This window comes from Oncorhynchus masou, chromosome 7, assembly GCF_036934945.1.
Source record: "Oncorhynchus masou masou isolate Uvic2021 chromosome 7, UVic_Omas_1.1, whole genome shotgun sequence".
Classification (NCBI taxonomy): domain Eukaryota; kingdom Metazoa; phylum Chordata; class Actinopteri; order Salmoniformes; family Salmonidae; genus Oncorhynchus; species Oncorhynchus masou.
In genome coordinates this window covers 4,966,067-4,980,540 of record NC_088218.1, presented here as the reverse complement: position 1 = coordinate 4,980,540, position 14,474 = coordinate 4,966,067, and the positions used below count along the sequence as shown (strand labels likewise).

Here is a 14,474-nt window from a genome sequence, read left to right as displayed (position 1 = left end):
GTGGGTACGTGTGTGTGTGTGTGGGTACATGCGTGTGTGTGTGTGTGTGTGTGTGTGTGTGTGTGTGTGTGTGTGTGTGTGGTGGTGTATTTCTGACAGGTAAATAAATCCCTGTATTTGCTGGGTCCATGAACCTGTCAAGATGAAGTCAGTGTGTGTCTTTCCTACCAGTTGAATGTGGTTGTCAGACAGTTAACACCACTTCACAACAGTCACATAAACCTGAATCAACACGGATGTTTCCATTCGCCACTGCCCACTGCTGAAAGTAGGGTGTGTGTCTGTGTGTGTGTGTGTGTGGGTGTGTGTGTCTGTGTGTGGGTGGGGTGTGTGTGTGTCTATGTGTGTTTGGGTGTGTCATTGTGTGGGTGGGTGTGTGTGTGTGTCTATGTGTGTTTGGGTGTGTCATTGTGTGGGTGTCTGTGTCTATGTGTTTGGGTGTCTGTGTGTGTGTGTGTGTCATTGTGTGGGTGTCTGTGTCTATGTGTGTGTTTATGTGTGTCTGTGTGTTTGGGTGTGTCACTGTGTGTGTTGTGGATCTGTAGACGAGGGCTGTGAACAAGGGGTCTTTGTTCTGTGTGTTTCAGACTACGTCAGGGGAGGATGTGAGGGACTTTGCCAAGGTACTGAAAAACAAATTCAGGACCAAACGATACTTCGCTAAGCACCCCCGTATGGGCTACCTCCCTGTGCAGACCATCCTGGAGGGGGACAACCTGGAGACGTGAGTACACACACACACACACACACACACACACACACACACACACACACACACACACACACACACACACACACACAGAGACAGGGCAGGGGCTGGTTTAGGTCTAACATCTGGCCTAAGGGACAGGACAGGGGCTGGTTTAGGTCTAACATCTGGCCTAAGGGACAGGACAGGGGCTGGTTTAGGTCTAACATCTGGCCTAAAGGACAGGGGCTGGTTTAGGTCTAACATCTGGCCTAAGGGACGGGGGCTGGTTTAGGTCTAACATCTGGCCTAAGGGACAGGGGCTAGTTTAGGTCTAACATCTGGCCTAAGGGACAGGGGCTAGTTTAGGTCTAACATCTGGCCTAAGGGACAGGGGCTGGTTTAGGTCTAACATCTGGCCTAAAGGACAGGGGCTAGTTTAGGTCTAACATCTGGCCTAAGGAACAGGGGCTGGTTTAGGTCTAACATCTGGCCTAAGGGACAGGGACTAGTTTAGGTCTAACATCTGGCCTAAGGGACAGGGGATAGTTTAGGTCTAACATCTGGCCTAAGGGACAGGGGCTAGTTTAGGTCTAACATCTGGCCTAAGGGACAGGGGCTAGTTTAGGTCTAACATCTGGCCTAAGGGACAGGGGCTAGTTTAGGTCTAACATCTGGCCTAAGGGACGGGGGCTGGTTTAGGTCTAACATCTGGCCTAGGTGATCTAGTCCCTTTCCCTGACTACTATACCACACACACACACACAGACACACGCACGCACACACACACACAGATACATACACTTAGACCACACATACACACAAACACACACACACACATAGACACACGCATGCACACACACACACAGATACATACACATAGACACACGCGTGCACACACACACAGACACATACACATAGACACACGCGTGCACACACACACACAAATGATAGCTTAGCTCACACTGGCGGGTTGAAGAATCAGTTGAGACAGAAAATGTAGAGAGATTCTCAGCCTGCCAGGCTAGCAGCCATGCAAACTAATGCATTCACTGTCACCTTGTCAGGATGCTGTGTGTCTCTCTGTGTGTGTGTGTGTGTGTGTGTGTGTGCCTGTGTATCTGTGTGTGTGTGTGCCTGTGTATCTGTGTGTGTGCCTGTGTGTGTACCTGTGTATCTGTGTGTGTGTGTGTGTGTGTGTGTGTGTGTGTGTGTGTGTGTGTGCCTGTGTATCTGTGTGTGTGTGCGTCTGTGATTATGTCTACTTGCCCTTGGCCTGAATTGTTCACTGAGTGATTTCTTTAGTTGCTCTGGTAAATTCAGATTTATTTGATGATATTTGATGTCAGTGAACGCTCGTGCGCGTGTGTGTGTGTGTGTGATGCAGAGAAGTCATGCGTCAGACCTGCATGAATAAAGGTGTATCTGTTGGAAGACCAAACAGTGAGTAGATCAGACAGTCTGTCCCTTTTGATGCCATTGGGCTGAACCGTATAGAATCCAGAGAACGTTCAAATACACAGAGAGAGACATGTTCACACACACACACACACACACACACACACACACACACACACACACACACACACACACACACACACACACACACACACACACACACACACACACACACACACACACACAACCAATTAAACCTGCTCTTATAAAACAACCCTGGTAATCTGTGTGTGTGAGAGTGGAGTATGAGGGTGGGTGTGTGTGTGTGTGTGTGTTTGTGAGAGTTGAGTATGGGGACTTGTGTGTGTGTGTGTTGGTTCTAATGTGTTTTGAGGTGAGGCCCTGCGTGTCATGTCTTCATCTGACCTCTCCTGTGTTCCAGTATGAGGTGTGTGTGTGTGTGTGTGTGTGTGTGTTTGTTTGTGAGAGTTGAGTATGGGGACTTGTGTGTGTTTGTTCTAATGCGTTTTGAGGTCCTGCGTCTCATGTCACCTCTCCTGTGTTCCAGTCCCGTAACTCTGATCAACTTCTGGCCGGTAGATCATGCGTGAGTACCCTGTTCAGTGTCACACACCAATACAGACGCATACACACACACACACACGCACGCACACACGCACACGCACGCACACACACACACACTCCTGTTAGTTATTTTATGTGGCTGTCAGTGTTCATGTATCCTGTGTCTGCTGCAGAACATTAAACCAGCACAACACAACACTCATCCACATGTTGTCTGTCATACAAAGTACTGTAGTCTATATCATGTTATAACTCATCATGTAGTCTATATCATGTTATAACTCATCCTGTAGTCTATATCATGTTATAACTCATCCTGTAGTCTATATCATGTTATAACTCATCATGTAGTCTATATCAGGTTATAACTCATCCTGTAGTCTATATCATGTTATAACTCATCATGTTACTGTACTGTAGTCTATGTCATGTTATAACTCATCCTGTCTCTGTACTGTAGTCTATATCATGTTATAACTCATCCTGTAGTCTATATCATATTATAACTCATCCCTGTTACTGTAGTCTATATCATGTTATAACTCATCCTGTAGTCTATATCATATTATAACTCATCCCTGTTACTGTAGTCTATATCAGGTTATAACTCATCCTGTAGTCCATATCATGTTATAACTCATCCTGTTTCTGCACTGTAGTCTATATCAGGTTATAACTCATCCTGTAGTCTATATCATGTTATAACTCATCATGTTACTGTACTGTAGTCTATGTCATGTTATAACTCATCCTGTCTCTGTACTGTAGTCTATGTCATGTTATAACTCATCCTGTCTCTGTACTGTAGTCTATGTCATGTTATAACTCATCCTGTCTCTGTACTGTAGTCTATATCATGTTATAACTCATCCTGTAGTCTATATCATGTTATAACTCATCCCTGTTACTGTAGTCTATATCATGTTATAACTCATCCTGTAGTCTATATCATGTTATAACTCATCCTGTCTCTGTACTGTAGTCTATATCATGTTATAACTCATCCTGTCTCTGTACTGTAGTCTATATCATGTTATAACTCATCCTGTAGTCTATATCATGTTATAACTCATCCTGTCTCTGCACTGTAGTCTATATCAGGTTATAACTCATCCTGTAGTCTATATCATGTTATAACTCATCCTGTTACTGTAGTCTACAGTGCCTTGCGAAAGTATTCGGCCCCCTTGAACTTTGCGACCTTTTGCCACATTTCAGACTTCAAACATAAAGATATAAAACTGTATTTTTTTGTGAAGAATCAACAACAAGTGGGACACAATCATGAAGTGGAACAACATTTATTGGATATTTCAAACTTTTTTAACAAATCAAAAACTGAGAAAATGGGCATGCAAAATTATTCAGCCCCCTTAAGTTAATACTTTGTAGCGCCACCTTTTGCTGCGATTACAGCTGTAAGTCGCTTGGGGTATGTCTCTATCAGTTTTGCACATCGAGAGACTGAAATTTTTTCCCATTCCTCCTTGCAAAACAGCTCGAGCTCAGTGAGGTTGGATGGAAAGCATTTGTGAACAGCAGTTTTCAGTTCTTTCCACAGATTCTCGATTGGATTCAGGTCTGGACTTTGACTTGGCCATTCTAACACCTGGATATGTTTATTTTTGAACCATTCCATTGTAGATTTTGCTTTATGTTTTGGATCATTGTCTTGTTGGAAGACAAATCTCCGTCCCAGTCTCAGGTCTTTGCAGACTCCATCAGGTTTTCTTCCAGAATGGTCCTGTATTTGGCTCCAACCATCTTCCCATCAATTTTAACCATCTTCCCTGTCCCTGCTGAAGAAAAGCAGGCCCAAACCATGATGCTGCCACCACCATGTTTGACAGTGGGTATGGTGTGTTCAGGGTGATGAGCTGTGTTGCTTTTACGCCAAACATAACGTTTTGCATTGTTGCCAAAAAGTTACATTTTGGTTTCATCTGACCAGAGCACCTTCTTCCACATGTTTGGTGTGTCTCCCAGGTGGCTTGTGGCAAACTTTAAACTACACTTTTTATGGATATCTTTAAGAAGTGGCTTTCTTCTTGCCACTCTTCCATAAAGGCCAGATTTGTGCAATATACGACTGATTGTTGTCCTATGGACAGAGTCTCCCACCTCAGCTGTAGATCTCTGCAGTTCATCCAGAGTGATCATGGGCCTCTTGGCTGCATCTCTGATCAGTCTTCTCCTTGTATGAGCTGAAAGTTTAGAGGGACGGCCAGGTCTTGGTAGATTTGCAGTGGTCTGATACTCCTTCCATTTCAATATTATCGCTTGCACAGTGCTCCTTGGGATGTTTAAAGCTTGGGAAATCTTTTTGTATCCAAATCCGGCTTTAAACTTCTTCACAACAGTATCTCGGACCTGCCTGGTGTGTTCCTTGTTCTTCATGATGCTCTCTGCGCTTTTAACGGACCTCTGAGACTATCACAGTGCAGGTGCATTTATACGGAGACTTGATTACACACAGGTGGATTGTATTTATCATCATTAGTCATTTAGGTCAACATTGGATCATTCAGAGATCCTCACTGAACTTCTGAGAGAGTTTACTGCACTGAAAGTCAAGGGGCTGAATAATTTTGCACGCCCAATTTTTCAGTTTTTGATTTGTTAAAAAGTTTGAAATATCCAATAAATGTCGTTCCACTTCATGATTGTGTCCCACTTGTTGTTGATTCTTCACAAAAAATACAGTTTTATATCTTTATGTTTGAAGCCTGAAATGTGGCAAAAGGTCGCAAAGTTCAAGGGGGCCGAATACTTTCGCAAGGCACTATATATCATGTTATAACTCATCCTGTCTCTGCACTGTGCTGTGGGTGCTAGGGGTTATATAGAGCTCTGTGGTTCATATTGACATGTCACGGTCTAGTGGACCTGTTGAAGCGTGTGTTGTCTGGATCATAACAGCTGACATCTTTAGGTTTTATTCCCTCTGTGTCTTTCTCTTTCGTTCTCTTCCACTCCTCTCCTCTCTCTCTCCTGTCTGCAGGCCTGCGTCCTCCCCCCAGCTTTCCCATGACGACACCCATTCACGCATCGAGCATTACGCCAGCCGGTAAGATAAAGACACACGTGTATTTACGTAGTTAGACTCTAATCTCTCAGCTACTGATTGACTGTAGAGGTACTGTGTCTGGGAGTGTAGACTCACTGAATGTTGAACTTTAGACCTAGTTTCAACCAGATACTGACAGGCATTCTCGTGTAATGCTGATTCCACCTTCAGTAGAGGTTTTTCTCCCCTTGTTAACTAAACTGGTGGATCTTTACTCTGTCACCGTTTACCTGAGGCTTGTACCATGGTATTCAGCCCAGAGTCTACCACTGAATTGTCCTGGAACAATAGAGATGGTATTCAGCCCAGAGTCTACCACTGAATTGTCCTGGAACAATAGAAATGGTATTCAGCCCAGAGTCTACCACTGAATTGTCCTGGAACAATAGAGATGGTATTCATCCCAGAGTCTACCACTGAATTGTCCTGGAACAATAGAAATGGTATTCAGCCCAGAGTCTACCACTGAATTGTCCTGGAACAATAGAAATGGTATTCAGTCCAGGGTCTACCACTGAATTGTCCTGGAACAATAGAGATGGTATTCAGTCCAGAGTCTACCACTGAATTGTCCTGGAACAATAGAAATGGTATTCAGTCCAGAGTCTACCACTGAATTGTCCTGGAACAATAGAGATGGTATTCAGCCCAGGGTCTACCACTGAATTGTCCTGGAACAATAGAGATGGTATTCAGCCCAGGGTCTACCACTGAATTGTCCTGGAACAATAGAGATGGTATTCATCCCAGAGTCTACCACTGAATTGTCCTGGAACAATAGAAATGGTATTCAGCCCAGGGTCTACCACTGAATTGTCCTGGAACAATAGAGATGGTATTCAGCCCAGGGTCTACCACTGAATTGTCCTGGAACAATAGAGATGGTATTCATCCCAGAGTCTACCACTGAATTGTCCTGGAACAATAGAAATGGTATTCAGCCCAGGGTCTACCACTGAATTGTCCTGGAACAATAGAGATGGTATTCATCCCAGAGTCTACCACTGAATTGTCCTGGAACAATAGAGATGGTATTCATCCCAGAGTCTACCACTGAATTGTTCTGGAACAATAGAGATGGTATTCATCCCAGAGTCTACCACTGAATTGTCCTGGAACAATAGAGATGGTATTCATCCCAGAGTCTACCACTGAATTGTCCTGGAACAATAGAAATGGTATTCAGCCCAGAGTCTACCACTGAATTGTCCTGGAACAATAGAAATGGTATTCAGTCCAGAGTCTACCACTGAATTGTCCTGGAACAATAGAGATGGTATTCAGTCCAGAGTCTACCACTGAATTGTCCTGGAACAATAGAGATGGTATTCAGCCCAGGGTCTACCACTGAATTGTCCTGGAACAATAGAGATGGTATTCAGCCCAGGGTCTACCACTGAATTGTCCTGGAACAATAGAGATGGTATTCATCCCAGAGTCTACCACTGAATTGTCCTGGAACAATAGAGATGGTATTCAGCCCAGAATCCAGGGTCTACCACTGAATTGTCCTGGAACAATAGAGATGGTATTCATCCCAGAGTCTACCACTGAATTGTCCTGGAACAATAGAGATGGTATTCATCCCAGAGTCTACCACTGAATTGTCCTGAAACAATAGAGATGGTATTCATCCCAGAGTCTACCACTGAATTGTCCTGGAACAATAGAGATGGTATTCATCCCAGAGTCTACCACTGAATTGTTCTGGAACAATAGAGATGGTATTCATCCCAGAGTCTACCACTGAATTGTCCTGGAACAATAGAGATGGTATTCATCCCAGAGTCTACCACTGAATTGTTCTGGAACAATAGAGATGGTATTCATCCCAGAGTCTACCACTGAATTGTCCTGGAACAATAGAGATGGTATTCATCCCAGAGTCTACCACTGAATTGTCCTGGAACAATAGAGATGGTATTCATCCCAGAGTCTACCACTGAATTGTCCTGGAACAATAGAGATGGTATTCATCCCAGAGTCTACCACTGAATTGTCCTGAAACAATAGAGATGGTATTCATCCCAGAGTCTACCACTGAATTGTCCTGGAACAATAGAGATGGTATTCAGCCCAGAGTCTACCACTGAATTGTCCTGGAACAATAGAGATGGTATTCATCCCAGAGTCTACCACTGAATTGTCCTGGAACAATAGAGATGGTATTCATCCCAGAATCTACCACTGAATTGTCCTGGAACAATAGAGATGGTATTCAGCCCAGAATCCAGGGTCTACCACTGAATTGTCCTGGAACAATAGAGATGGTATTCAGTCCAGAGTCCAGGGTCTACCACTGAATTGTCCTGGAACAATAGAGATGGTATTCAGTCCAGGGTCTACCACTGAATTGCCCTGGACAGTGCTGCTCATTCTGTACTAATGGTAGTGAAATGAGTGGAATGTGACTACTGAAATGAATGTGTCTCCCCCCACAGGTTAGCTGAAATGGAGAACCGGAATGGATCTTATCTGAATGACAGTATCTCACCCAATGAGAGCATGTGAGCCCACCCCTTCCTCTTTCAATCCTGTCGTTGATTGGCTTGCTTTAGGAATTGGCTCAGAGGGTTAGGTATGAAGCTGTGTTGTCTCTGTGAGGTGGGTTCTGTCTAGAGCAGTCATGAGTAACACTTGGAGTCTCCTACGGATGGTTTTTAAAGGTCCATTTAACTATCCCCTAAACAGAGCACGCTGAATATTTTAAATGCTCAACTAACTATCACACACACTGTTCATTGGACACGCTGTTGAATATCTATAGACTATCTATAGACCATCTATAGTTATATACCATCTATAGACAATCTATTGACCATCTATAGCTACAGACCATCTATAGACCATCTATAAACCAGCTATAGACCATCTACAGACCATCTATAGACCATCTATAGACCATCTACAGACCCTCTACAGACCCTCTATAGACCATATATACACCATCTACAGACCATCTATTGACCATCTACTGACCATCTATTGACCATCTACAGACCATCTATAGACCATCTACAGACCCTCTATAGACCCTCTATAAACCAACTATAGGGAACAATCCAAATACAATGTTGTCCTGTCAGGCTTTTATCAGTGAACTATAGAGAATCATCTGTGGATGTTCTCCTATCATTGGCTACTTTCATAAATCTCCTCCAATCCCTGTCTATGCACACGACAGCTCTCTTAACATATATTTGATAAGTCCTTTCTCAGAGCGCAGAACAAGTGTTCGAGGCTTAATGTTTGAGCGACTGATAAGTGGGATACCTGCTATTATTACAATGTTTCACAGAGAGAGACAGAGAGAGATAGATACAGAGAGATAGAGAGAGATAGATACAGATACAGAGAGAGACAGAGATAGAGAGATAGATACAGATACAGAGAGAGACAGAGATAGAGATACAGAGAGATAGAGATACAGAGAGATAGAGAGATAGAGAGACAGAGAGATAGATACAGAGAGAAACAGGGAGATAGATACAGAGAGAGATAGAGATACAGAGAGATAGAGATACAGAGAGATAGAGATACAGAGAGATAGAGAGACAGAGAGTGATAGAGACAGAGAGTGATAGATACAGAGAGAGATAGATACAGAGAGATAGATACAGAGCGAGATAGATACAGAGAGATATATACAGAGGGAGATATACAGAGATATACACACAGAGAGAGAGATAGATACAGAGGGAGATAGATACAGAGAGAGAGAGATACAGAGAGAGAGAGGGATACAGAGAGAGACAGATACAGAGAGAGACAGATACAGAGAGAGAGATACAGAGAGAGACATATACAGAGAGAGAGATACAGAGAGAGACAGATACAGAGAGAGAGATACCACAACGTTAACCCTACAACTTTAACCCCACCCCCAAGCCAACAGGTGAATGATATCACAACTTTAACCCTACCCCAAGCCAACAGGTGAATGATATCACAACTTTAACCCAACCCCCAAGCCAACAGGTTAATGATATCACAACTTTAACCCTACCCCCAAGCCAACAGGTGAATGATATCACAACTTTAACCCCACCCCCAAGCCAACAGGTGAATGATATCACAACTTTAACCCTACCCCAAGCCAACAGGTTAATGATATCACAACTTTAACCCAACCCCCAAGCCAACAGGTTAATGATATCACAACTTTAACCCTACCCCCAAGCCAACAGGTGAATGATATCACAACTTTAACCCCACCCCCAAGCCAACAGGTGAATGATATCACAACTTTAACCCCACCCCCAAGCCAACAGGTGAATGATATCACAACTTTAACCCTACCCCAAGCCAACAGGTTAATGATATCACAACGTTAACCCTACCCCCAAGCCAACAGGTTAATGATATCACAACTTTAACCCCACCCCCAAGCCAACAGGTTAATGATATCACAACTTTAACCCCACCCCCAAGCCAACAGGTGAATGATATCACAACTTTAACCCTACCCCCAAGCCAACAGGTTAATGATATCACAACTTTAACCCCACCCCCAAGCCAACAGGTGAATGATATCACAACTTTAACCCCACCCCAAGCCAACAGGTTAATGATATCACAACTTTAACCCTACCCCCAAGCCAACAGGTGAATGATATCACAACTTTAACCCTACCCCCAAGCCAACAGCCAGAATGATATCACAACTTTAACCCTACCCCCAAGCCAACAGGTGAATGATATCACAACTTTAACCCTACCCCCAAGCCAACAGGTGAATGATATCACAACTTTAACCCTACCCCAAGCCAACAGGTGAATTATATCACAACTTTAACCCTACCCCCAAGCCAACAGGTTAATGATATCACAACTTTAACCCTACCCCCAAGCCAACAGATGAATGATATCACAACTTTAACCCCACCCCAAGCCAACAGGTTAATGATATCACAACTTTAACCCCACCCCAAGCCAACAGGTGAATGATATCACAACTTTAACCCTACCCCCAAGCCAACAGGTGAATGATATCACAACTTTAACCCCACCCCAAGCCAACAGATGAATGATATCACAACTTTAACCCCACCCCAAGCCAACAGGTTAATGATATCACAACTTTAACCCTACCCCCAAGCCAACAGGTGAATGATATCACAACGTTAACCCTACCCCAAGCCAACAGGTTAATGATATCACAACTTTAACCCCACCCCAAGCCAACAGGTGAATGATATCACAACTTTAACCCTACCCCCAAGCCAACAGGTGAATGATATCACAACTTTAACCCCACCCCAAGCCAACAGGTTAATGATATCACAACTTTAACCCTACCCCCAAGCCAACAGGTGAATGATATCACAACTTTAACCCTACCCCCAAGCCAACAGCCAGAATGATATCACAACTTTAACCCTACCCCCAAGCCAACAGGTGAATGATATCACAACTTTAACCCTACCCCCAAGCCAACAGGTGAATGATATCACAACTTTAACCCTACCCCCAAGCCAACAGGTGAATGATATCACAACTTTAACCCCACCCCCAAGCCAACAGGTTAATGATATCACAACTTTAACCCTACCCCCAAGCCAACAGATGAATGATATCACAACTTTAACCCCACCCCCAAGCCAACAGGTTAATGATATCACAACTTTAACCCCACCCCCAAGCCAACAGGTGAATGATATCACAACTTTAACCTACCCCAAGCCAACAGGTGAATGATATCACAACTTTAACCCCCACCCCCAAGCCAACAGATGAATGATATCACAACTTTAACCCCACCCCCAAGCCAACAGGTTAATGATATCACAACTTTAACCCCACCCCCAAGCCAACAGGTGAATGATATCACAACTTTAACCCTACCCCCAAGCCAACAGGTGAATGATATCACAACTTTAACCCTACCCCAAGCCAACAGGTGAATGATATCACAACTTTAACCCCACCCCCAAGCCAACAGGTTAATGATATCACAACTTTAACCCTACCCCCAAGCCAACAGGTGAATGATATCACAACTTTAACCCTACCCCCAAGCCAACAGGTTAATGATATCACAACTTTAACCCTACCCCCAAGCCAACAGGTTAATGATATCACAACTTTAACCCTACCCCCAAGCCAACATGTTAATGATATCACAACTTTAACCCCACCCCCAAGCCAACAGGTGAATGATATCACAACTTTAACCCCACCCCCAAGCCAACAGGTTAATGATATCACAACTTTAACCCTACAGGTGAATGATATCACAACTTTAACCCCACCCCCAAGCCAACATGTTAATGATATCACAACTTTAACCCCACCCCCAAGCCAACAGGTGAATGATATCACAACTTTAACCCTACCCCCAAGCCAACAGGTGAATATCACAACTTTAGCCCCACCCCCAAGCCAACAGGTGAATGATATCACAACTTTAGCCCCACCCCCAAGCCAACAGGTTAATGATATCACAACTTTAGCCCCACCCCCAAGCCAACAGGTGAATGATATCACAACTTTAACCCTACCCCCAAGCCAACATGTTAATGATATCACAACTTTAACCCCACCCCCAAGCCAACAGGTGAATGATATCACAACTTTAACCCCACCCCCAAGCCAACAGGTTAATGATATCACAACTTTAACCCTACAGGTGAATGATATCACAACTTTAACCCCACCCCCAAGCCAACATGTTAATGATATCACAACTTTAACCCCACCCCCAAGCCAACAGGTGAATGATATCACAACTTTAACCCTACCCCCAAGCCAACAGGTGAATGATATCACAACTTTAGCCCCACCCCCAAGCCAACAGGTGAATGATATCACAACTTTAGCCCCACCCCCAAGCCAACAGGTTAATGATATCACAACTTTAGCCCCACCCCCAAGCCAACAGGTGAATGATATCACAACTTTAACCCTACCCCCAAGCCAACAGGTGAATGATATCACAACTTTAACCCTACAGGTGAATGATATCACAACTTTAACCCTACCCCCAAGCCAACAGGTGAATGATATCACAACTTTAACCCCACCCCCAAGCCAACAGGTGAATGATATCACAACTTTAACCCCACCCCCAAGCCAACAGGTGAATGATATCACAACTTTAACCCTACCCCCAAGCCAACAGGTGAATGATATCACAACTTTAGCCCCACCCCCAAGCCAACAGGTGAATGATATCACAACTTTAACCCCACCCCCAAGCCAACAGGTGAATGATATCACAACTTTAACCCTACCCCCAAGCCAACAGGTCTACATCTCAAAGGATATGTATTTGTCAGAGTGGATCATTGAACATTGAATTGAATCAAATATAATTGAATACCGAACAACAATCTGTGGTAGATGTGTCAATTTATAGCTGGTTGTGTCCACTCTGTCTCTCTGTCTTTGTGGAACTGAAAATGAATGTTGTTAGTTGACTGGCTGGCCGTTGTGAGGCTGTTTGGTGTGACTGTCAGCTAATAGCAACCTCTCTCTGTGTGTATGCCCCCCCCTCCTCTCTCCTTCTCCCTCCCTCCTTCTATCACTGTAGTGATGATGAACACCTGTTGATTCAGCACTACTGTCAGAGTCTGAACCAGGGCTCTCCCCTCAGCCAGCCACGCAGCCCTGCCCAGATCCTCATCTCCATGGAGAGTGAGGAGAAGGGGGAGCTGGAGAGGGTGCTCAACGACCTGGAGTCAGACAACAGGTGAGGGGAACAGTGTGACACGTTCATACCATCTGATCCCAACACAGACAAACTGATATAGACAAGCTTCTCCATCGAACGTCCATGTTGGATCCAGACGATTCTACAGTTGTGTCAGACAGTCGGTTTACGGTTGTCTTGTGGGTTGATAGGTCGTCACTAGTTACCACAGCCACAAAGTCATAAACCCCACCTATTAAAAAACATATATATAATTTTAAACCTAACCTCAACCCTCACCACACTGCTAACCTTATCTTATGCCTAACCTTAAATTAAAACCTAAAAGGTAATTTTTGTTGTCATGAAATTTGACGATTTACTGATTTACTTTGACGAGTTACTGTAAAGCACTGTGTGACTGATGTTGTTGTAAAACAGATAGAAAATAATTTGATTGAGGGATTAATTAGGGATTAATTAACTAGACTGAGCTGAGTTAGCCTGGGTACCAGTCTGTTTGAGTAAATATTCAACTCCTCTGTATATCACAGAGTGGGATGTTAGGAAACAGGTTCTGGATTTCAGGCTCGAGCTGAGTCCCATTGTGTACATGTCAGTCAAGTGCCTTGCTCAAGGGCAAATCAACAGATTTTTTACCTAGTCGGCTCGGGGATTCGAACCAGTGACCTTTCGGTTTCTGGCCCGACGCTCTTAACCGCTGTCCGCTCCCTCTCAGGAAACTACAGGCGGAGTATGACAAGTTGAAGAAGGCCCACGACCACCAGGGTCTGTCCCCACTCCCCTCACCCCCGGAGATGCTGCCCGCTTCGCCCCAGAGCCCACGGGACGCCGAGCTGATCGCTGAGGCCAAACTGCTGAGGCAGCACAAAGGACGGCTGGAGGCTCGGATGCAGATCCTGGAGGACCATAACAAACAACTGGAGTCACAGCTACACCGGCTCAGACAGCTACTGGAACAGGTCCTGAAACACACACTGCACACACTGTACACACACACACACACAGTACACACACACACACACACACACACTATACACACACTATACACACACACACACTATACACACAGTATACACACACAC

General features: G+C 44.3%; 1 protein-coding gene across 1 annotated transcript in view; it reads left to right on the top strand.

The window, feature by feature from the left end:
• The window catches only part of LOC135542928 (dystrophin-like), a 28,676-nt gene that overhangs the window by 13,646 nt on the left and 556 nt on the right, over positions 1-14,474 (top strand). Inside the window, exons 9-14 of the mRNA XM_064970063.1 lie at positions 588-724; positions 2,655-2,693; positions 5,673-5,738; positions 8,180-8,245; positions 13,270-13,428; positions 14,108-14,460. Coding sequence (XP_064826135.1) covers positions 588-724; positions 2,655-2,693; positions 5,673-5,738; positions 8,180-8,245; positions 13,270-13,428; positions 14,108-14,460 — 820 coding nt within the window. The remainder of the gene's footprint in view (positions 1-587; positions 725-2,654; positions 2,694-5,672; positions 5,739-8,179; positions 8,246-13,269; positions 13,429-14,107; positions 14,461-14,474) is intronic.